The sequence below is a fragment of the Thrips palmi genome, unplaced genomic scaffold (genome assembly GCF_012932325.1).
Source record: "Thrips palmi isolate BJ-2018 unplaced genomic scaffold, TpBJ-2018v1 HiC_scaffold_10, whole genome shotgun sequence".
Classification (NCBI taxonomy): Eukaryota; Metazoa; Arthropoda; class Insecta; order Thysanoptera; family Thripidae; genus Thrips; species Thrips palmi.
Window position 1 is genome coordinate 53251 of NW_023144621.1, and position 22254 is coordinate 75504.

The 22254-nt window shown below is 41.1% G+C and overlaps 2 protein-coding genes across 2 annotated transcripts in view; one reads left to right on the forward strand and one right to left on the reverse strand.

Annotated features, from left to right (window-relative positions):
* Positions 1-22254, reverse strand: part of LOC117646678 — a 586045-nt gene that overhangs the window by 7094 nt on the left and 556697 nt on the right. The gene's annotated exons all lie outside the window — the stretch shown is intronic.
* Positions 2-22254, forward strand: part of LOC117654176 (juvenile hormone esterase-like) — a gene marked incomplete at its 5' end in the record, with an annotated part of 29511 nt that continues 7258 nt past the window's right edge. Inside the window, 6 exons of the mRNA XM_034400400.1 lie at positions 2-190; positions 6622-6774; positions 7771-8001; positions 8654-8853; positions 17916-18036; positions 18603-18765. Of these exons, the coding sequence (XP_034256291.1) occupies positions 2-190; positions 6622-6774; positions 7771-8001; positions 8654-8853; positions 17916-18036; positions 18603-18765 (1057 nt within the window). The remainder of the gene's footprint in view (positions 191-6621; positions 6775-7770; positions 8002-8653; positions 8854-17915; positions 18037-18602; positions 18766-22254) is intronic.

Below are 22254 nucleotides of genomic sequence, written 5' to 3' on the forward strand. Positions count from 1 at the left end.
TTTTAAGAGTGCAAATCCTCACATTCTCAGCTCTGCGCAAGACCAATGCCCCGCGCCACGAGTCAAGGTCGAGTCCGGCGAGCTCTTGGGGCTGTGCAGGGCTGCCAACCCGCAGACAGGGATTCCCCAGTACGCGGCCTTCCTCGGCGTGCCCTACGCCAAGCCGCCCCTCGGGGAGTTGAGGTTCAAGGTACGTACACCGTAGGTTATTCCTGTAAACGTAGCTGTACTCTTAAAACCTTGCGTACTGATGTGTCTGCAAGCTTGCAAAGAATCTGACTGGTTCGCAATAGGAAGAACACATCCATACTGTTAATCAGTAATTTGCAACTTGCGAACAAGTGCTCCGGAAGTTGTGAACAAACCTGCACTCCACTCCGAAAACCGTACGAACTATTGAAGTAAATTAGTTACATGATAAAGGACTCTGAGTAGGGTTCTAAAAGCGTGAAAAATATTTTGAAAAATTGCGAAAAAAACGGTTTTTTTCGGTTTCTTTTCATTGCTTTACTTTTCGAAAAATATGAAAAATATTAAAAAGTACGCAAATTGAAGCATTTGAAGTTTGCAGTTGACTAAACTCAAAAGGTAGGGAATTGCAACAATAAAATCACTATGAGAAATGCATGTAAGGAACGAGAATGAGCAATATTACCGTTCTCAATAAGCCTGAGATTGATCAGGAAAAAACAAATAGTCAAATTACAGCTTAACTTCCAAGTCTTCAGTACAATTCACGTAAAATTTAATGATTCACCGCTAGGGGCGCTATAACCGTGACTAATCGATTCCTGCCTACTCCCGCCATCGATTCTAACAATTTTCAAGCCAAAATATATTTTTCCGTTTTTTTCGGAAAAAAACTGTTTTTTTCATACGTTTTTTTCCTCAAAAATATTTTTCACGTTTTTTTAGAACCCTAACTCTGAGCAAACATTAGGTTACAAAAAAATGTATAAGTTCGTAATTTACGAATAAATTATTTCTTCGTACAAACGAAATAGTTTGTCCCCTATATATGCTCAAAACACTTCGTAGGTTCTAGGCGTGTGTTTGTGCAAACACATTGTTCGGAAAATTCGAACTATCAGTTGGTTTGTACAATCAAGCCAAACTCTTCGCAAGCTGCAAACCAAACAGTTTGTAAGGCGAACACATTCTTCGCAAGGTTCTGAGAGTGTTGGTTTTCCTCAGATGTTTAAATCACTGACCGCTTGACGCTTGGAGTCGGCCTCCAAGCAATTTTCAACAATGTGTGCCCAATGTGTGTGATACAATGCCTTTGTCGAGTATTCACATTGGATCGCGTTATCAGACGGTCGTTAGACTGTCCCAGAAAGAAGTCGATGTTCTGTTACTCATCCGCACACCCAGGGAAAGTGTTCCTTTTGTTAAAAAAAGACTAAATCCTTTCGCGGAGGTGTCTCGGACAGAATTTAGAGGTCGCGCATGGACAAAAAAGCGAAAAATGCCGTTTTTTTGTACATTCCGCCCGATTGCTCCCGCGCGGGTACATCCTCCCCTCCTCCCGCCACTCACTTGAACTCCTAGCATGTTTGGGCTCCTTTTCTGCACAAAACCGACGCAGCCCGAGCCCTTAAAAGTCCCCATAATCGACCAAAACTTAATTTTTTTTCTGAAAAAAATTCAAAAAAATGCAAATTGGGGTACAGGCGGTTCGAATTAGGGTCAGGTGTTGGTTTAGAACGAAAGAGAATCACAAAAAACGTAGGATGGCGATCATAGGAGTTTGCCATATGAGTATCGGTGCCGCCCGGGCGGCCGGAAATTTGCAAATTTCAGTAAAACTGCCGTTTTTTCGCCCTTTTCCGCCACTGTGACGCTTTTCACCGGCAAGCGTTAAAAGCATCGGCAAGCGTTAGAATGCTAAGGGAGGAGTGTCTTGATGTCGGAAAAACCCAATTGGGTGGCGTGGAACCGGTGGAAAGCGTTACAGTGGCAAAAAAGGGCGAAAAAACGGCAGTTTTACTGAAATGCGCTTATTTCCGGCCGCCCGGGCGGCACCGGTACCAGGGGGTGGCAACAGCCTAGTGCGCGCGTGAAGCTATGCGCGCCGCTCGGGCCGGCAAGGAGCGGCCGGGCGGCTGGGCCGCGCGGCCGAACCAAATTAAACAGAACTTTGTCAAAACTGCATCGAACTGAGTAAACGAGGTCATTTTTAGATTCTACGCAAAATTTCCTATCCGTGAGTGACAATGGAATGGACTTTTGGATATGTGAAACAGTTCTAAAATCAATTTGAAAACCAAATTTACGGCACCAGACAGCCGACTTGAAGTTTCCCTTTCACTAAAAAAGCTATTTCCGTTCGTTTTAGGTCCATACATACAGCGAGCCGATTGTTGGCCACTATTTTCCGGGTTGCGTGGTACACTTGGAACGCCAATACGACTTCTGTAGCAGAAATGCCGATCCAAAAACTAATTTCCATTTTTGGTCCAAAATTGTATTTTGCAACTTTGGAGGTTAAAAGCACAGTTTGAAATAGGTTTCTCAGCATTGTCAACCTCACTAAGCAACCCAGAATTCAATTCTCTATCGCCCTGCTGTGTTGGATTTGCAAAAGGAGGTCAAACTTCTAATTGAAACGAAAAGGCCCGAAGCGCTGCAAAACCGCCAAAACAGTTCAAGTATTTTGTGGAGCTTAATGTGTGAAAACTATTTCTCAGATTGTAAATCCAACCACACCACCTTGTAGGCCAGTCAATTCTACAGCTCCATTGTAAGTTTCATCGCAATCGGAGACCAAGAGAGAAGGCGGCAGAATATATTTTAAAGTTAGCTGCAAAAATCTGCCGCAGCGATTTCTCATACTTGCGCCCGCTCGACCAATCAACCAAACTGATGGGATTTACAATTATTATAGCTGTCTTTACTCTTGGTCTCCGATTGCGATGAAACTTACAATGGAGCTGTAGAATTGACTGGCCTACAAGGTGGTGTGGTTGGATTGACAATCTGAGAAATAGTTTTCACACATTAAGCTCCACAAAATACTTGAACTGTTTTGGCGGTTTTGCAGCGCTTCGGGCCTTTTCGTTTCAATTAGAAGTTTGACCTCCTTTTGCAAATCCAACACAGCAGGGCGATAGAGAATTGAATTCTGGGTTGCTTAGTGAGGTTGACAATGCTGAGAAACCTATTTCAAACTGTGCTTTTAACCTCCAAAGTTGCAAAATACAATTTTGGACCAAAAATGGAAATTAGTTTTTGGATCGGCATTTCTGCTACAGAAGTCGTATTGGCGTTCCAAGTGTACCACGCAACCCGGAAAATAGTGGCCAACAATCGGCTCGCTGTATGTATGGACCTAAAACGAACGGAAATAGCTTTTTTAGTGAAAGGGAAACTTCAAGTCGGCTGTCTGGTGCCGTAAATTTGGTTTTCAAATTGATTTTAGAACTGTTTCACATATCCAAAAGTCCATTCCATTGTCACTCACGGATAGGAAATTTTGCGTAGAATCTAAAAATGACCTCGTTTACTCAGTTCGATGCAGTTTTGACAAAGTTCTGTTTAATTTGGTTCGGCCGCGCGGCCCAGCCGCCCGGCCGCTCCTTGCCGGCCCGAGCGGCGCGCATAGCTTCACGCGCGCACTAGGCTGTTGCCACCCCCTGCCGGTACTCATATGGCAAACTCCTATGACCGCCATCCTACGTTTTTTGTGATTCTCTTTCGTTCTAAACCAACACCTGAGCCTAATTCGAACCGCCTGTACCCCAATTTGCATTTTTTTGAATTTTTTTCAGGAAAAAAATTTAGTTTTGGTCGATTATGCGGACTTTTAAGGGCTCGGGCTGCGTCGGTTTTGTGCAGAAAGGGAGCCCAAACATGCTAGGAGTTCAAGTGAGTGGCGGGAGGAGGGGAGGATGTACCCCCGCGGGAGCAATCGGGCGGAATGTACAAAAAAACGGCATTTTTCGCTTTTTTGTCCATGCGCGACCTCTAAATTCTGTCCGAGACACCTCCGCGAAAGAATATAGTCTTTTTTTTTTAACAAATGGAACACTTTCCCTGGGTGTGCGGATGAGTAACAGAACATCGACTTCTTTCTGGGACAGTCTAACGGTCGTCTGCAAAACTTGGCGAGTCACTTTTATTATTTTCAACGATTGTGACGTCAAACCCTCGTCACTTCAGCGTCAGATCGTATGTACGTTTATTCAGGCCTAACTAAGTAATAACAATGTACACTCTTAAAATCTTGCAAAGAAAAGTACTTTGCAGTCTGAAGTTCTCTCCGGCTTTGTATTACGAAAAACACCCTTACGAACTTCATTAATTTAAGAACTCGTATTATGGTAGATTTCTTCGCAAGACGTTTAGAGTGAATAACAGTGTCAATCATGTTATTTCACTGGTACTTCTAATGTGCCATTATTTTTTAGAGTGAAGTTTGTGAATGTAGTCAAATAATTTGGTGCAATCATGCAAACCATTCTAAGGCACAACGACATAACAAAAACTCAATTTGGAGATAAGTCGAATTATTCCTTTCTTCCGCTTCCTGGATCAAATGCAACAAGTCTCTTATGTTTTGGCCAGTTTGTGCCCAGATTATCACAGTTTTGGTGTGATAAAATGAAAACTACACTAATAAAGTGATAAATGCTCTAAAGCAATACAATATTTATTGCACTTAAAATGCAATCACTTTTTTCATGGCGCTACTAATGCAATGAAAATGTAATTGCTTTATAAATGATCCAGGAAGCGGAAGAAGGGGATAACTCAATTTTGGTCATTTTTCAGGAGAAACAAAAAACTGTTAGCAGGGAAAACTAAAACAAAACAAATGAATGTTGCAGATGTTAATAATTTCAAAAAGCATTAGTAAAATTTTGGAAAAAAAATCAGAAAATACGATTTCAAGAAATCCTAGGAGTCACGAAGTCAATATAGTTATTGTGTAGGAGTGTGGAGAAAGGAAAAAAGTTGTGTAAAAGGGATAGGGGGTGGTTTAGGTACGAATGGCTAGGGTATCAATGTGGTCGATGTGCCACCCGTCAAAATTTAAACTTGGCAACAAAAAGAAATCAAATCAAAATGCCGTAAAATTCGAAAAATTCCAATGCTAATGTATTCCACACTGGAACATCTTTGAAGTCTATCATTATTAAAAAGTTCGTGGGGGGAAAAGGGGGCAGTAAATTAACTTTCGCGGGTTGGCAACAATCTTCTCGGCAACTGCGCCCTTGCGAAAATAGCGAAGCCGAAAACACGAGTAGTCGCGCATTAAAACTGCCCCGCCATTGTTGCTGACGTTGAATTGTTTGGCTTGTTTCAAAAGGCGGTTCTCTAGTCATGTTTTCTTCAATTATGTGTAATAGTTCTCATTCACAACGTAATAACACCACTACGGTTGGTTTGACAAACTTTATAAACTCAGTAGGGATGGTTTCGAATCGCAGGTGAGTCTTGTTCGAGGAACATGAGCACTGAAAGTCGCGAGGTGGAGCGATGTGGTCATCGTGCTAACTGAATGAAAAGAAACATCAAACAAATGTTCCGCGCATGAGCAAAGACATTCCCATTAAAAATTTTCATCAGGCAGTGCCAATGAAAAGACTGTGTCCAAAAAACCCTCTTGTGCTATTGTTACATCTGTTCTATCACGGTCGCGGAAAGTTTTTTATTCGAACGTCCTTTTTCAAAGAAGCGACCGTTTTTGGGGTAACCTGTACACAAGCGAAAAGGAGCCATGCTATTGGTTGGGTTTGGCTCGGCTCCCCCCTCTTTCTTTCCTTTTCGTTGACGAGTCGAGCTTTGCTATGGAAACAGTGACTTTGACGGCAATTTTCTCAAAATTTATCGCTAAGATTTCAACCATATTCCAGAATTGAAATCACGTCTCAGAATTCTACCAGTCTGCAAAATCTCATCAAAATCGTACAGAGAGGTTTCGACTTGCATAAGGGGCCACGCGATCAAATCCCAGCGAGGCTGAATCCTGGGGGATACTATAAGGCTACTTCGTGCCTAAAAAGTAAGGTCACTCCGTAGAGGATTTCTGCGACTTATCACTTTCCGCTGAAATGGAAAACAGAGTCAGCTCACCTTATATTTCCTAAACCAAGAGGAATTTTGAGACAAGTCAAGTGGAACAATAGTCTGCATAAAGTGTATGTTACTCTGGTGTATTTTTTGGACTTAGCTCTTTTTTCCAAATTGAAATTTAAAATTAAGGGGGGGTTAAGTTGAGTTGATTCTTTTTACACTAGATCCATAAAAACCACAAGTTGAGTTATATCCTTTTGCCAATTTGTCAAACGGACTCATGTAGACTAAGGTTGAGTTATCTCCATTTTCCAATGAAATTTAGACTGTAAAAGGGGTTAAGTTGAGTTATACCCTTTTTCCATGTGGATTTTCTCCTAAACTGCTTGGAATTCAGTCAAATAATTTGGTGTAATGATGTAAACCATTCTAAGGCACAATAATAAAATAAAAACTCAATTTGGGGATAAGTCAAGTTATTCCCTTCTTCCGCTTCCTGGATCAAATTAGCTCATTATTACACTAGGAAAACCAGTGTTTCTTTAAGTTGGTATGCTTGCGCAGGTCAATATGCTTTGTTTGATCCTTTTCCGTCCCAACCAGGCGCCGCGTCCGGTGGAGCAGTGGCCGGGCGTCCGCGAGGCCGTGCGCTTCGACCAACGGTGCATCCAGGGCAGTGCGGAGGCACAGTCCGGCTCGGAGGACTGCCTGCACGCCAACGTGTACTCGCCCTGGCTGCAGAGGCCCCAGAATGAGGTTTGACTTTTGGCTTTTATTGGTCAGTCCTATTATTCGTTTCGGCCTTTGGTGACCATATGCCCTTCAGCCCAAAGTTCAAAGGCATCCTTTACCTACACCAAGGGGAAATAACTCCAGCCAAATTTGTACACCAAAACTCATCAAACATGTAAAATTGACTAAAATTCATTACAATTCATCGAAATTCGACAAAAATTCATCAAAATTTGACTGAAATTCATTAAAATTTGACTGCAATTCATCGACATCTGACCAAAATTCATCGAAATTCGACTGAAGCTCATCGAAATTCGACTGAACTTCATTAGGTTTGTACACCGAAATTCACAGGGATTTCCCCTTGACCTACACCTCACAACTTTGACTTTTATCTTAAAATGTACCTTGCGACGCGTCCCGGAAATGCACCATGATGCCACGTTTCACAAGGTAGCAGAGAAAAAGGTTCCCAATGCCATTGAAATAGCCACACTAAATTTCTGTTTAGATGCCCCATGTGAACTTCTATACGAAAAGGCCTGCAAATTTCCAGTTAACACAGAGCCTGAGCAAATTTTAACATCACTCTGAAAATAAGACTTCTGACGCGACTCTGTTTGAATATATTTTCAGACCCTGAGTTTCATGATCTTTTCACTGCAAATTGGATGGAAAGACTTCGTGCCAAAATATGGTGAGATATAAAAGTCTCGCCAAGTTTTGGTCAGACCTGAAAATCTCGCCAAAATTCGGTCAGACACAAAAGTCTCATCACAAAATGGCGAGACTTTTGTGTCTGACCGTTTTGTGGTGAGACTTTTTTGTCTGACCAAATTTTGGCGAGACTTTTAGGTCTGACCAAAACTTGGCGACACTTTTATGTCTCACCTCTGGAGTGGCGAGAAGTCTGACCTATGGATTTATAGTGTTCTCTTCAGGCAGTTTATTCTGCAACAAATTCTCTGCTAATTTCCAAGAAATTTTTTTTTATCAGTGTATGACGTTTGCCACCAGAGGGGCGAGCTGCTACCCGTCATCGTGCACGTGCACGGCGGCACCATGAAGGAGGGCTCGGGCAACATCATCCGGCCCGATTACTTCATCGCCAAAGACCTCGTCGTGGTCACCTTCAACTACCGCCTTGCCCAGATGGGCTTCTTCAGCCTGGACAACGACCTGGCCCCAGGCAACGCCGGCCTCAAGGACATCGTGGCGGCGCTGCGATGGGTCAACACGAACATCAAGGTGGGAAATATTCGTCCAATTCACTTAAAAAAAGTGCCCTGGTTTCATTGAAAATGTGTTTCTACCTTAAGGAGTTTATTTGCAGAACACAAACTGGAAAAAAAGAAGTCGTAAAACGTGTACTAGAGCAATGTAGACTCAACGCAGACCTTTTAATTCCACCTCGTTCGGGAGAACTAAGTGAACACGTTTCTACAATCCATCCTAACATATTGATTTAAAACACAGAAACCGTGCACACAGTTGAATCACACACTTTTGAAAATTCTCACAATTATTACTCGTGCGTTTTTGGACAACTATCCATTTGCTTCATTCTTTTCTTGAGTTCAAGTGTTCTCTGCGAACAGCTTCGTTTCTCCGCTACATGGATTAATTGTGTGGCATTCGCACATAACGGCGTATTTACCGTGGGATTCCCTATGAAGATACGTTGTTCTGCCAGATGATGATTTACTATTTAGCCCAAGATTCCATCAACGTTTGTCGGGTTGCGTGTCTAATGAGGGGTTTCGTTTCCTCCAGAAGGCGGCGGAGCCCCCTAGAACGTAGTTAAATAGTCGCCATCTGGTTTCGCCAAATCCTCCTCCTAAACCTGCCCCTGGCTCCTCCCTTGAAAAAAGTGGCTTCAGCGGGCATTTCTTTCCTCAAGGCGTTCGGCGGCGACCCGGACAAGGTGACCATCCAGGGCTGCTCGTCCGCCGCCGCGGTGGTGCACTGGCTGACGCTGCTGCCGGACACCGAGGGCCTGTTCCGCAGCGCCATCATCAAGAGCGGCAGCGCCATGCTGAGCTGGGCCTTCGCGGACAACTCGCACCTCGACCTGAGCGGCATCGCCATGGACTTCTACAGGCAGGGCACGCAACCTCAACATTTGATCCAGGAAGCGGAAGAAGGGGATAAGTCGAGTTGAAACCGTGCACCTTGCAAGGCCTTACCCTTGCAGGTGGGAGAACATTTTCGGGAATGTCATCTAAAAATAGATGCAAGAGGATGGGACTTGTCTCACCACACTTATTTTTGGACCAAATTTCCGCTTATTGGCGAGCGATAGCGAGCCCTTGCCGTGTTTGGGCGCTCCAAAAAGTGACTGGTCGTGCGTCTGTCTGTCTGTCTGTCTGTAGCGTACACGCTCACGTTTCTCAGCAACTACAACACTAATAGTTACCAAATTTTGCACCGAACATCCCCTAAAGGTCCCACAGGGGGAGTTTATCTTATATTCACGATTACTACCGTTTGAAATATTCAAAACATCTTTTTGAATTAGGTTCTTAGCGTGGTTAGGTTGGCAGCATATATAGCAATTTTTCATACTTGCGGCCGCGGCTCTCAAATACGGGACTGGCAAAACATTGGCAAATAAAACAAAATAGAGAGGAGAAGGGCTTAGAAGTGAGTTCGGTCTTAGTTTTTCGATATTCTAGAATGATTGAAACCCCTCTGGAGTGTCAACACAGTGAAATACGGAAAATGAAAGTGACAATTATTACGCGTTTCGTCCGTCCGTCCGTCCGCCCCCTCCCCTCCCCCGCCACAGGGGAAATGTTTTAGTCAGTGGAGTGTGTTTGATCGTTTGATAATTGCAAGAATGATTTGGTCTTTTTAACCTTTGTGAGTGTATTTCCATTTTTATTCTCAGACATTATACTTTTTAGTTGTTTGCTTTGCTCAATAACAGTTAGAAAATAGATCAATGCAATCTAAAAGTACAAACCAGACACAAATCTTGCCAAAATAAATAGTCTTTGCTGACTCTTGGCACTGACTCTGGGGAAAGGCTTCATATCAATGCTGTAAGTTTACTATAGTACTAACCTTAAAGATAACTATATAGTGAGTGAGAGTAGCGCATACATGGTTTGACTTTGACATCTGATTCAATGAGACGATTCAGTGACTTGGTCATATGATTTCATGAGACGATTCTTTTAAATTCATCATACATTGTCTGCGACAACTGGTAATTTGTGTCAGTCATGGTTTGAGTTGGCTGTCTTTTTAATTTATTCAGAATGTTAGGTAAATACTTATGCTATACTGTTTTAAAGATTAAATATCACATCATGACTATCTTTATAAATAAGATTAACTTGCGTTTAGCAATAAGTGGGCTCGACATTGAATTAAATGGAACGATTCATTGGATCTCACAGAAGGTCTTCTCCGTAAAGTAGTTGCAATCAGCCTGCCTGTAAATGTGTCTCTTTTTAATTAATTGAGATAAATCAATGTAGTTTTATCCACTAGTTTAAAACTAGGGGTACGCGCCGTTTTGTTTGGGCGCGTAGTAGGCGAGCGATGCGTCTGTATTCTTGTAGAAGATGGTGAAGAATATATGCAAAGTAAGGCCAATACAGGGTCAATGTGAAACTCAATTTTAAAAGTTTGGTCAGAAATTGGTAAATTTTGGGGAAAGTAAAGGTCTGGGATGAAATTGGAAGTCATTTTCGTGATCAGCACACCAAAAACTGCAGGAAACTATGTAAAACTCGATGTAAAAATTTTGGTCCGAAATTGGTAAATATTTGGAAAAGTAAAGGTCTGAGATGAAAATGGAAGTCATTTTCGTGATCAGCGCACCAAAAACTGCAGGAAACTATGTAAAACTCGATGTAAAAATTTTGGTCCGAAATTGGTAAATATTTGGAAAAGTAAAGGTCTGAGATGAAATTGGAAGTCATTTTCGTGATCAGCACACCAAAAACTGCAGGAAACTATATAAAGCTCGATGTAAAAATTTTGGTCCGAAATTGGTAAATATTTGGAAAAGTAAAGGTCTGAGATGAAATTGGAAGTCATTTTCGTGATCAGCACACCAAAAACTGCAGGAAACTATGTAAAACTCGATGTAAAAATTTTGGTCCAAAATTGGTAAATTTTTGGGAAAAGTAAAGGTCTGGGATGACATTGGAAGTCATTTTTTGATCAGCACACCAAATACTGCAGAAAGCAATGAAACACCGGGGAAAATTTTGGTCGCAAATCATGTAATTCTAGTTGAAAGTATGGGTCTTCAGTTGTTAGGTTTCTTAAGAGCGTTTCCTGTTCATAGTGTCATGCCACGAACCCTGACCCTGTTACTCAGTCGAGTAACATTTAACAGCCAGCATTGAATTGCTTAAGGGGGCTCATACATGTTAAAAGCACTTTTCTAAAAAAAAATTTTGATGTAGACGGACTAAGATTTTACAATTTCTGTGTTAAAATCCTTTTAGAAATTTGAGTAAGCTTCATTTTGGCTTAAGGGAAAGTGACTTTGGACTTTTTTTAGAGAATTAGTCGAAACGTTTAAAATTTTGCTTCTCGTAAGTTTTTGTTCGCATACTTGCTCAGATCTGTGGGGAAAAAATCAGGGAGACTCATCCCCAGTAGTGTCATAGAATTGACTACAATGGGCTTTATATCTGCAATATTTTTCAAGAAAAAAAAAAAAAAAATTTTTTGTTCAAAATTTGTTTAAAAAATTTTTTAAAAAAATTGTTTTTTTTTTTTTTCTCGAAAACTATTGCAGATATAAAGCCCATTGTAGTCAATTCTATGACACTACTGGGGATGAGTCCCCCTGTTTTTTTCCCCCAAAGATCTGAGCAAGTATGCGAACAAAATCTTACGAGAAGCAAAATTTTAAACGTTTCGACTAAATCTCAAAAAAATGTCCAAAGTCACTTTCCCTTGAGCCAAAATGAAGCTTACTCAATTATCTAAAAGGATTTTAACACAGAAATTGTAAAATCTTCATCCGTCTACATCAAAATTTTTTTTTAGAAAAGTGCTTTTAACATGTATGAGCCCCCTTAATACGATTCACAAATACTTCAATTACCATTCGATATCTCCTTGTTACTGAACTTATGAATACGCAATGTTATTAGTAATACCTAAATAGCCTTTCTCCCTTTTAGTTTAAACTAGTGGATTTAACTATATTGATTTATCTGCATTAATTAAAAAGAGACATATTTACAGGCAGGCTGATTTCAACTACTTTACGGAGAAGACCTTCTGTCAGATCCAATGAATCGTGTCATAGAATCCAATGTCGAGGCCACTTATTGCTAAATGCAAGTTTATCTTATTGATAATGATAGTCATGGTGTGTTATTGGCTGAGCGATAGCGAAGCCTGTTACTCCAGTGCGGTTGAAAAGTTTTGTCTGTCTGTCTGTCTGTGTGTGTGTCTGTGTGTGTGTGTGTGTGTGTGTGTACACTACTCCTCCTGAACGGCTCGGCCGATCTGGCTGAGATTTCGCAGGGTTATTAGGTATGTTCTTGGCTCGGCACACGCGAAATTTCACCATCCTAGCTCAACTGGTTCAGTTTTTATAGCCGAAAAACACCTAAAAAACGGCGAAAAATCGATTTTTTTTCGGTAGATTCCCGTCGGTGAAGGGGGTCAGGGGCGGAGCCCCCTAGCCACGACAAGTTGAAAAGTTACAAGGGTCAAGATCGTGTAATTTGTAGATGAAGCACCTCTATGTAGAATGGAGGGGGTCTTGGGAGCGGAGCCCCCCTGCATGCAACAGTTCAGAAGTAACTGATGATGGAGAAGCATTGTCTGCCGAAGGCAGCCTAGCGCCGCAGGCCAAGGTAGGTACGCCAGGCGCGGATTGGAGAAACAGGCAGCGACACATCGCGAAGCCTGTTACGACAAGACGCGGTCTGGCGTAAACCTACCTTGTTTAATCTTTGAAAAAGTTTAGCAAAAGTATTTACCTAACATTCTGAGTAAATTAAAAAAAAAAATACGATTTCAAGAAATCCTAGGAGTCACGAAGTCAATTTGATTATTGTGTAAGAGTGTGGAGAAAGAAAAGAAGTGGTGTTGTGAAGTTGTGGCTCAGGGGACTACCAATGGCAGTGGTACCAATGTGGTCGATGTGCCATCCGTCGAAATTTAAACTTGACAATAAATAGAAATCAAAATGCTGGTAAATTCAAAAAAATTTCCCAAAGCTAATGTATTCCGCAGTGTTCTGACAATGGAACATCTTTGAAGTCCATCATGATTCATGAACATGTTCTTAGCAGAAAGAAGTCAGTAAATTAATTTTCTCGGGTTGGCAACTATTTTCTCGGCGTCTGCGCCCTTGCGAAAATCGCGAAGCTGAAAGCGCCAGCAGTCGCGCATTAAAACTGCCCCTCCATTGTTGTGGACGTTGAATTGTTTGGCTTGTTTCAAAAGGCTATGGTTCTCTAGTCATGTTTTCTTCAATTCTGTGCAATAATTCTCCCTTACAACGTATCAACACCACGACGGTTGGTTGGACAAACTTCATAAACTCGGGAGGGATGGTTTCGAAACGCGGGTGAGTCTTGTTCGAGGAACATGAGCACTGCAAGTCGCGAGGTGGAGCGAAGTGGTCCTAGTGCTAACTAAATCACAACAACAACACTGCGCATGTCCAAAAACACTCCAATCAAGAAGTATTATTGGATAGTTCTACCCGAAAAACTGCGTTCGAACCGACACCAATTCTATTGTTGCATCTTGTCTACCTGCAGTCAAAGAAATTTTTCATTTCGAACGTGCTATTTCAGCTTTTGGAGTAAGCTGTACAGACCCAAAAAGAAGCTCGGCTATTGGTCCGCCCCGGCCCGGCTCCTCCCTCTCCCTTACTTTTTCCTTGACGAGTCGAGCATTGCCATAGAAACAGTGATTTTGTCAGCAATTTTCTCAAAATTTATCGCTAGAATTTCAACAATATTTCAGAATTGAAGTCGCATCTCAAAATTCTACCTGCTTGCAAAATTTCATCAAAATCGTACAGAAACGTTTCGACTTGCATAAGGGGCCATGCGATCAAATCCCAGCGAGGCTGAATCCTCGGGGATACTATAAGGCTACTTCGTGCCTAAAAAGCAAACTCAAACCATGACCAACACAAATTACCAGTTGTCGCAGACAATGTATGATTAAGTTAAAAGAATCGTCTCATGAAATCATATGACCAAGTCAGTGAATCGTCTCATTGAATCTGATGTCAATGTCAAACCTTGAATGCGCTACACTCACTCATCATATGGTTTTCTTTAAGGTTAGTACTATAGTAAACTCACAGCATTGCAATGAAGCCTTTTCCCAGAATCAGTGCCAAGAGTCAGCAAAGACTATTTACTTTGGCAAGATTAGCATCTGGTTTGTACTCATAGAATGTATTAATATATTTTCTAACTGTTATTGAGCAAAGCAAACAACTGAAAAATATAGTGTCTGAGAATATAAATGGAAATACACTCACAAAGGTTAAAAAGACCAAATCATTCTTGCAATTATCAAACACACTCCACTGACTAAAACATTTCCCCTGCAGTGGGGGAGGGGAGAGGGTGGACGGACGGACGAAACGCGTAATAATTGTCACTTTCATTTTCCGTATTTCACTGAGTTGACTCTCCGGAGGGGTTTCAATCATTCTAAAATATCGAAAAACTATGACCGTACTCACTTCTAAGCCCTTCTGCTCTTTAGTTTGTTTTATTTGCCAATGTTTTGACAGGTCCCGTATTTAAGAGTCGCGGCCGCAAGTATGAAAAATTGCTACGAGCTGCCAAGCTCTGCCAACCTAACCACGCTAAGAACCTAATTCAAAAAGATGTTTTGAATATTTCAAACAATAGTAATCGTGAATATAAGATAAACTCCCCCTGGGGGAGATTTAGGAGCCTTCCGGTGCGAAATTTTGAAACTATTTGTGCGGTAGTAGCTGAGAAACGTGAGTGAGTTACGGACAGACAGACAGACAGACGCACGACCAGTCACTTTTTGGTACCCCCAAACACGGCATGGGCTCGCTATCGCTCGCCAACAAGGTAGGTTTACGCCAGACCGCGTCTTGTCGTAACAGGCTTCGCGATGTCTCGCTGCCTGTTCCTCCAATCCGCGCCTGGCGTACCTACCTTGGCCTGCGGCGCTAGCCTGCCTTCGGCAGGCAATGGCTTGTCCATCGTCGGTTACTTCTATCTTGATGCATGCTGGGGGGCCCTTCATTCTAGATCCCTTGTAACTTTTTCGCTTGTCGGGGCTGGGGAGCCCCCCCAGACCCCCCTTCTCCAAGTCATCTGCCTGCAAAAAACTCGATTTTTCGCCGTTTTTTAGGTGTTTTTCGGCTATAAAAACTGAACCAGTTGAGCTAGGACAGTGAAATTTCGCGTGTGCCGAGCCAAGGACATGCCCGAAAAGTGTGGAAAATCTCACCGAGATCGGCCGAGCCGTTCAGGAGGAGTAGTGCGGACACACACACAGACAGACGGACAGACAGACGGACAGACAGTCAGGAAAAACTTTTCAACCCCAATGGAGTAACAGGCTTCGCTATCGCTCAGCCAATTAAAGGGAGATAAAAGGCTTTTTAGGTATTACTTATGACATTGTGTATTCATAAGTTCAATAACAAGGAGATATCGAATGGTAATTGAAGCATTTTTGAATTTACCGACTATAACTGTCAGGGTTATTTGCCAATGAACAGGCCATTAGAAATTGGGAAAATGACTTCCAATTTCATCCCAAACCATTATTTTAAAATTTACCAATTTCTGAAAAATTTTGAAGTGGTTCTCAATTTTGCATTTTGGGTGTGCTAAAGAAAATGATTCCAACACCCGACCTTTACTTTTCCAAAACCATTTCGGCCAAAATTTTAGGTTTAAACAAGACCGCGTTTTTGGTGGCTTCCAAAAGGGTTCCCGTCTTTTCCTAATCCGTTTTCCAAACCTTTTCCTGTACCTTTTCCGAAGGCTTTCCAAGTCTTTTTCCCAAATCTGAATTTCCTAGTTTTCCTAAATTTCCTTTGTCGGCTGACCAAGACCCTTTAAGCATCTCGGGAAACCTTTGCTTTTTTTGGGTTTTGGCCCTTAAACTGCCTTAGTTTACCAGTGAACCTTCCAAGAATGCCCGAATTTTTGAAAATTTTTTACCATCCCTAGAGGGTTCCCCAACAAAACGGCAAGAGACAAATGGCTTCCCCGGGTTTTGCTCTTCTTCCCTAAAGGGGGGATAAAAGGTTTGGGGTTTCTAGACTTGGGGGGAAAAATTCCCTTTCAATACCGAAGTTCAATGTAGACTTGAAATGAGAATTCAATGCTGCCTGAAGGACCCGGGGGTTTTTGTGCAGGTTTTTTTAACGGAAAAACAATAAAAAGGAAAAAAACTTAAAAACCAAAATGACTAAAAATTTCATCCAGATTTTCCAAAAAAAAAAAAACCCTTTGACCCAAATTAAAGGGCGTTTTCCTGTTTCCTTTTTTTGGAAAAAAAGCCTTAAACACGATTAGGAAAATTTCTTTGGAAATTTTTTAGGAAAAATAAAATTAAAAAACATTTTTGGGGGGGGGGAACCGAAAATGATTTCCCAAATTTCATCTCAGACCTTTACTTTTCCAAATATTTACCAATTTTGGACCAAAATTTTTGAGTCCAGTTTTACATAGTTTCCTGCATTTTTTGGGTGTGCTGATCACAAAAATGACTTCCAATTTCATCTCAGACCTTTATTTTTCCCAAATATTTACCAATTTTGGCCCAAAAATTTTTGAGTCGAGTTTTACATAGTTTCCTGCATTTTTTGGTGTGCTGATCACAAAAATGATTTCCCAAATTTTCATCCCAGATCTTTATTTTTCCCCAAAAATTTCCCAAATTTGTGACCAAAATTTCAAAGTTGAGTTTCCCATTGTTTCCTGCAGTTTTCAGTAAGGTAACCACGAGAATGACATGAATTCCGGTCCTTTCGTGACGGAAGACACTGTATTGGCCTTATTGTGCACATATTCTTCGCCATCTCCTATAAGAATGTGTTCAGACGCATCGCTCGCCTACTACGCGCCCAAACTAAACGGCGCGTACCCCTAGTGTTTACTTAGTAGACTGATAAGAGGTCACTGAATCAGCTCGACTTAACCCCTTCTTCCGCTTCCTGGATCATTTATCGACCCTTTAGCCGCCTACACTAAGAATGAAAAAGTCCGCACTCTCGGACTGCTATTGACTTTTTGTCCTTTGTTAAAGACACGGTAGAAACGGTACCTGGTTTTCCCAGGAGCCCTATGTCGAAGACATAGGCGATTTCTAGGGTGTTCCTGGCAAAACCAGGAACCGCTTTTACCGTGGAGTATTTTACACAGCAATAAAAAGTATTATTTCCCCAATATCTATGTAAGATTTTGTTCGTTATATTGACTTAAAGTCAATTTGCTATTGACAAAGAGTCCATGCGTAATTGACTTAAAAAATAGTCAATAATTGATGACAATTTAGTCTTTATAGTGAACAGTATTGTACATGGTTACAAAGGAAATGCTTCATATTATTGCTGCTTAAAAAACTACGTAAGCAAGGACAAAAAGTCAATAATGGAGAGAAAAAAGTCAATACGATTCTGCGAGTGTGGTGCGTCTTGAATATCCTCACTCAAATATGCCGGAGGAACGTTTCCCCAACAAAATTAACCTGAAGATGGTTGATACGTACAACTTTACCTCCCAAATTTGGCTGAGTCAATCAGATAGTGTTATCACCCAAATTTGGGCGGTATAGAACATCTCATACCCAAAATGTTAGTCGTGACTATGACTCTCTTATTCTCGCAAACGGTTCGAGATGGAAAGCAAAATCTGCCCGCAGAGCAACTGAAAATTGAATTTTGAATCCAAAATGTTCTACGCATACACTGCAAATGAAAGAGGCGTGAACATAAATTAAATTTTGAGTGCGGCAATTCTTAACCATCGAAATTTGAAAGTCATCATAAGGTTTCCTCACCCAAATTTGGGTGATTATGCCTCGACCAAAATATGGTATAGTCAGGACTCTTTCCTTTCTTAGTAAATCTATTTTCAAAATCTCCAACCGTTTCCAAAATAAAAGTCCAAAAATTCGCGGAAAAATGTTAAGTTTGCGCGCCGTGCCCACAGGAAGTACTTCCCCAACTACAACGACACCCAGCTGCTGCACGAACGGTCCACCCTGCAGCTGGAGCTTGGCTTCACGTTCGCCGAGGAAGCGCGCACCAAGAACACCCCCGACACCTTCCAGGTATAGTTACAACTATTTATTTTACTCTGTAGTTGAGCTTTTGGTTACCATTTCTTTTGTTTACGCATGCATTTGTTTCCACAAACGAGCGGGTGTTGGTCTGATGTGGCAATAATTATGAGTTCTTTCGTTCTGCACATTATATAAATCTGTTCTTCATAATTCCTAAGTAGTTCTTTAAGAAACGAAAAGTACGTATTGTGATTGAACACATTATTTGCTTAAAGTATACTGACAAAATTGAGCAACAAGTCAATAACGTGCTGAGAGTAGAAAAAAGTACAGAAATTACACGGAACATGTCTGGTCAATTTTTTACCTGGACCGTCCGTACCTTGCCAACCACGGAGGTTCTGTACATGTTTTCTGTACCCGTTTACATGAGATCCTTATGGGGACCACAGAGAACCAGTACAGAAGGTCCGTACCTTTTCCGTACCCGTCTGTACCCCATTTTTCCGTACATTTTCCGTGCCAAACCACGGAATTTTTTGCAGTGGTGTATTCTATTCTCTTCCATTGTATTGTGTTATCTTCTCTATTCTATGCCACTCTATTCTACTCAGGTGCCCACAATCGCCCTGGAGAGCAGGCCCGACGGCGGCGAGGAGCCGAAGCTCATCCTCAAGGACGCGGAGGCCTACATCCTGGAGCCCGCGCGCTCCAGGGTGCCCATCATCATGGGCATGACGAGCTGCGAGTTTGACCCGTACGGCATCATGTACTACAGTAAGCTGGCCCTTCTCAGATAAAATTTCCTACGACACATTCTGCTTCGGCTCCTAGTGGTAATTTTACATTTATCCTTTATTTTCTCTGCAATCTGGAATTCCAATGTCTACGATCCCGATGACGCCAAGGAACGCACATTTGGAATTTTACAATGAATTTTGAACACTGAAGGGTGCTACCTTTGCTCTTAAGTCATCATTCTAAGATTTGAAGATTCAGAGCATCCAGGGGAAATAACTTCAGCCAAAGTTATACACCAAACTTCATCAAACATGTGAAATTCACTAAAATTCCTTGAAATTCATCAAAATTCCTTGAAATTCTTCTCAAAGTTCAGTAATTTTTGCCTGAAATTTATTGGCTGAGCGATAGCGAAGCCCTTGCCGTGTTTGGGCGCTCCGAAAAGTGACTGGTCGTGCGTCTGTCTGTCTGTCTGTCTGTATGTAATCACTCACGTTTCTCAGCAACTACTGAACGAATAGTATCCAAATTTCACACCTGATGTCTCCTAAACATCCTACAGGGGGAGTTTATCTTAGATTAACAATTATCATCGTTTGAAATATTCAAAACATCATTTTGAACTAGGTAATTGGCGTGTTTAGGTTGGTAGCAGCGTGTGGCAGACCAATTTCTCATACCGGCTGCCGCGCTTGCAAGCCGTCTGCAAGACGGGACGGCACTTATGCAAATAAACAAACTAAAGAGCAAAGGGGTTCTCAAATAGGTACTGAGATAGTTTTTTAACATTCTAGAATGATTGAAACCCTTCCGGGGTGTCAACAGAGGAAAATATAGAAACTAAATGTGAGAAGGGTTTTACGTGTTTCGTTCCCCTCTTCCCCCTCCCCGTCACAGGAGAACAGGTCAGTGCAGTGTAGTTGTGGATTGAAAATAGAATGTTTTCTTTGCCTTTGTGTGCATCTACTGATTTTATTCTCTCTGATACTATCCTAATTTTTAAATTTCATAGTAAATAAAATCAGGTAAATGCATGAATAACTTCTGTTGAAATTAGAAGACATTTTAATTGTCTTGGTTTGTCTCGGGGAAATGACACTCTATTGCAATGCTGCAAGCTAACATAAATATTCTAGTACTTACATCTATTGTTTAAAAGAATCCATAAATAGATGTATTTTGTGCAATAAATAATCCATATATTTAGTGCTAACAGATTTTGAACTGATATTGGGTTCAATGAGACGATTCGGGTTTTTGAGCGGTGGGTGACTTGGTAATTGCTTTTAATGGGACGATTCCTTAAACTTCACCAAAGCTTGTGTCCGACAACTGGAACCAAGTATTGGTAATGATTTAAAAGCTGGCTTTCTAATGTAAGCCCAATGTTAATGCTACACTGTATTCTTTTACTCTAAAGATAAAATATCACGAGGCATGAATAAGGTAAATTAAGTTGGCGTATTGAGCAACAAGTGGCCTCTGCATTTGACTTCATGAGACGATTCACTGAATTTTACAAAACTTGTTCTCCGTCAAATGCTTCAGATCAGCCTGCCCTAAACTGAGTCACTTAAAAAACTATGATTACATATTCCATTCTTATTGTTTTTTTCACTGGTTTTAAATGAAAGAATGACAAAAGGCTTCTCAAATATAACTAATAAATTTGTGAATTCATTAGTTTGAAGAAAAAGATGTATCGAATAGTGAGTCAAGCAGACGAGTAGCTAATTAAGCGATTCAATGCTGGCAATGGAATGTTACTCGACTGAAGGAATCGCATTGGTGTGGCATTAGGGTATTGGTGACGACAAAGGGTGATCCATGAAGACCAACCAAGACCCATTCTTTACCGATTATTGATCAATTTGATATCGATATTTTTCAATCGAATCTCATATTGATTCTTGGAGTTTTTGGGGTGCTGATTATGAAAACCCCTTCCATTTCTACTCCAGACTTATATTTTCATCTCAAATTAGGTCATTTCGGACCAAAATTTTTAGGTCGAGTTTTATATTGTTTCCTGCAGTGTTTGATGAGCTGAACTCAAAAATAACTTCCAAATTTTTCCCAGACTCACGCTTTACCTAATTTTGACCAAATTTGGACCAAAATTTTTTAATTGAGTTTGATGTTGATCCCAACAGTTTTTTGTGTGCTGATAACGAAAATCACCTCCATTTCGACTCCAGACTTATATTTTTATCCCAAATTAGGTCATTTTTGGGCCAAAATTTTCAAATAAAGTTTTTTATTGTTTCCTGAGTTTTTTGGGGCGCTGAACTCAAAAATGACTTCCAAATTTTTCCCCGACTCACGCATTACCGAATTTGGACCAATTTTTGGGCCAAAATTTTGGAATCGAGTTTGACGTTGATCCCAACAGTTTTTTTGTGCTGATAACAAAAATCACTCCCCTTTATACCCCAGACCTACATTTCACTCAATATGAGCCCACAAGCTGCAGTCCGAAGTGCACAAATTCGCATCGCTCAGCCACACTACGCGCCCACACAAAACGGCGCGTACCCCTAGTTAAAAAATTTACCTGAAATTTAATTTTTTTTTACTCTGAAATTCTCGGAAAAATTTACTTTGATTACCCCCGGGTTTTAAAAGCGGCCTTGTTGTTTTGTGCTGGCAAACTGCCCCCCCATCGAGAGGCCCCCCCCTGGAGAGGGAAAGGTCCCGGCCCAGCGTCATTTCCCCCCCGACTTCGCCAAGAAGGCCCCCGGCCCCGACCCCGCCGCCTACTCGCACACCTTCAGGGGCGGCCCACGACTTTAGGCAGCAGCTGTTCAACATGTCGGCGTACGACAACCCAAATGCAAGCTCATCTGTCGAGGCAGATGGTACGTTGGTACACGTAAATATCTTACGGTTAAAGGCTACACTAAAATATGAAGGAAGCGGAAGAAGGGGATAACTCAGTTTTGGCCATTTTTCAGGAGAAACAAAAAAATGTTAGCAGGGAAAAGTAAAACAAAACAAACGAATGTTGCCAATGTTAATAATTTCAAAAAGCATTAGTAAAATTTTTGGGAAAAAAAACCAAAAATGTTTAAAGGGCGCTCCCTAGAGCATTTTGCGACTTGTCACTTTCCGTTGAAATGGAAAACAGAGTCAGCTCACCCTTTTATTTCCTAAACAAAGAGGAAAATTGGGGGACAAATCAAAAAAATGGAACAATCGGGGGGGAAAAAACTTGGGAAAATTTTGTACACCGTTATTTCAAATTCAAATTATTTCATTTTTCAAACTTATTTCAAGTTATTTCACTTATTTAAAATTATTTACTTATTTCAAACTTATTTCACTTTTTCAAAAAACTATTTCAAAATTATTTTACTTATTTCAAATTTCAAACCCATTTCAAAAATTATTTCAAACTATTTCACACTTATTTCAGCTTAAATTTTTACTTATTTCAACTTATTTCACACTTATTTTCCTTTTTTATTTGATTTCCCTCATTGCACACTAAATTTTAACATAATTCAGCCGATTTCACACTTATTT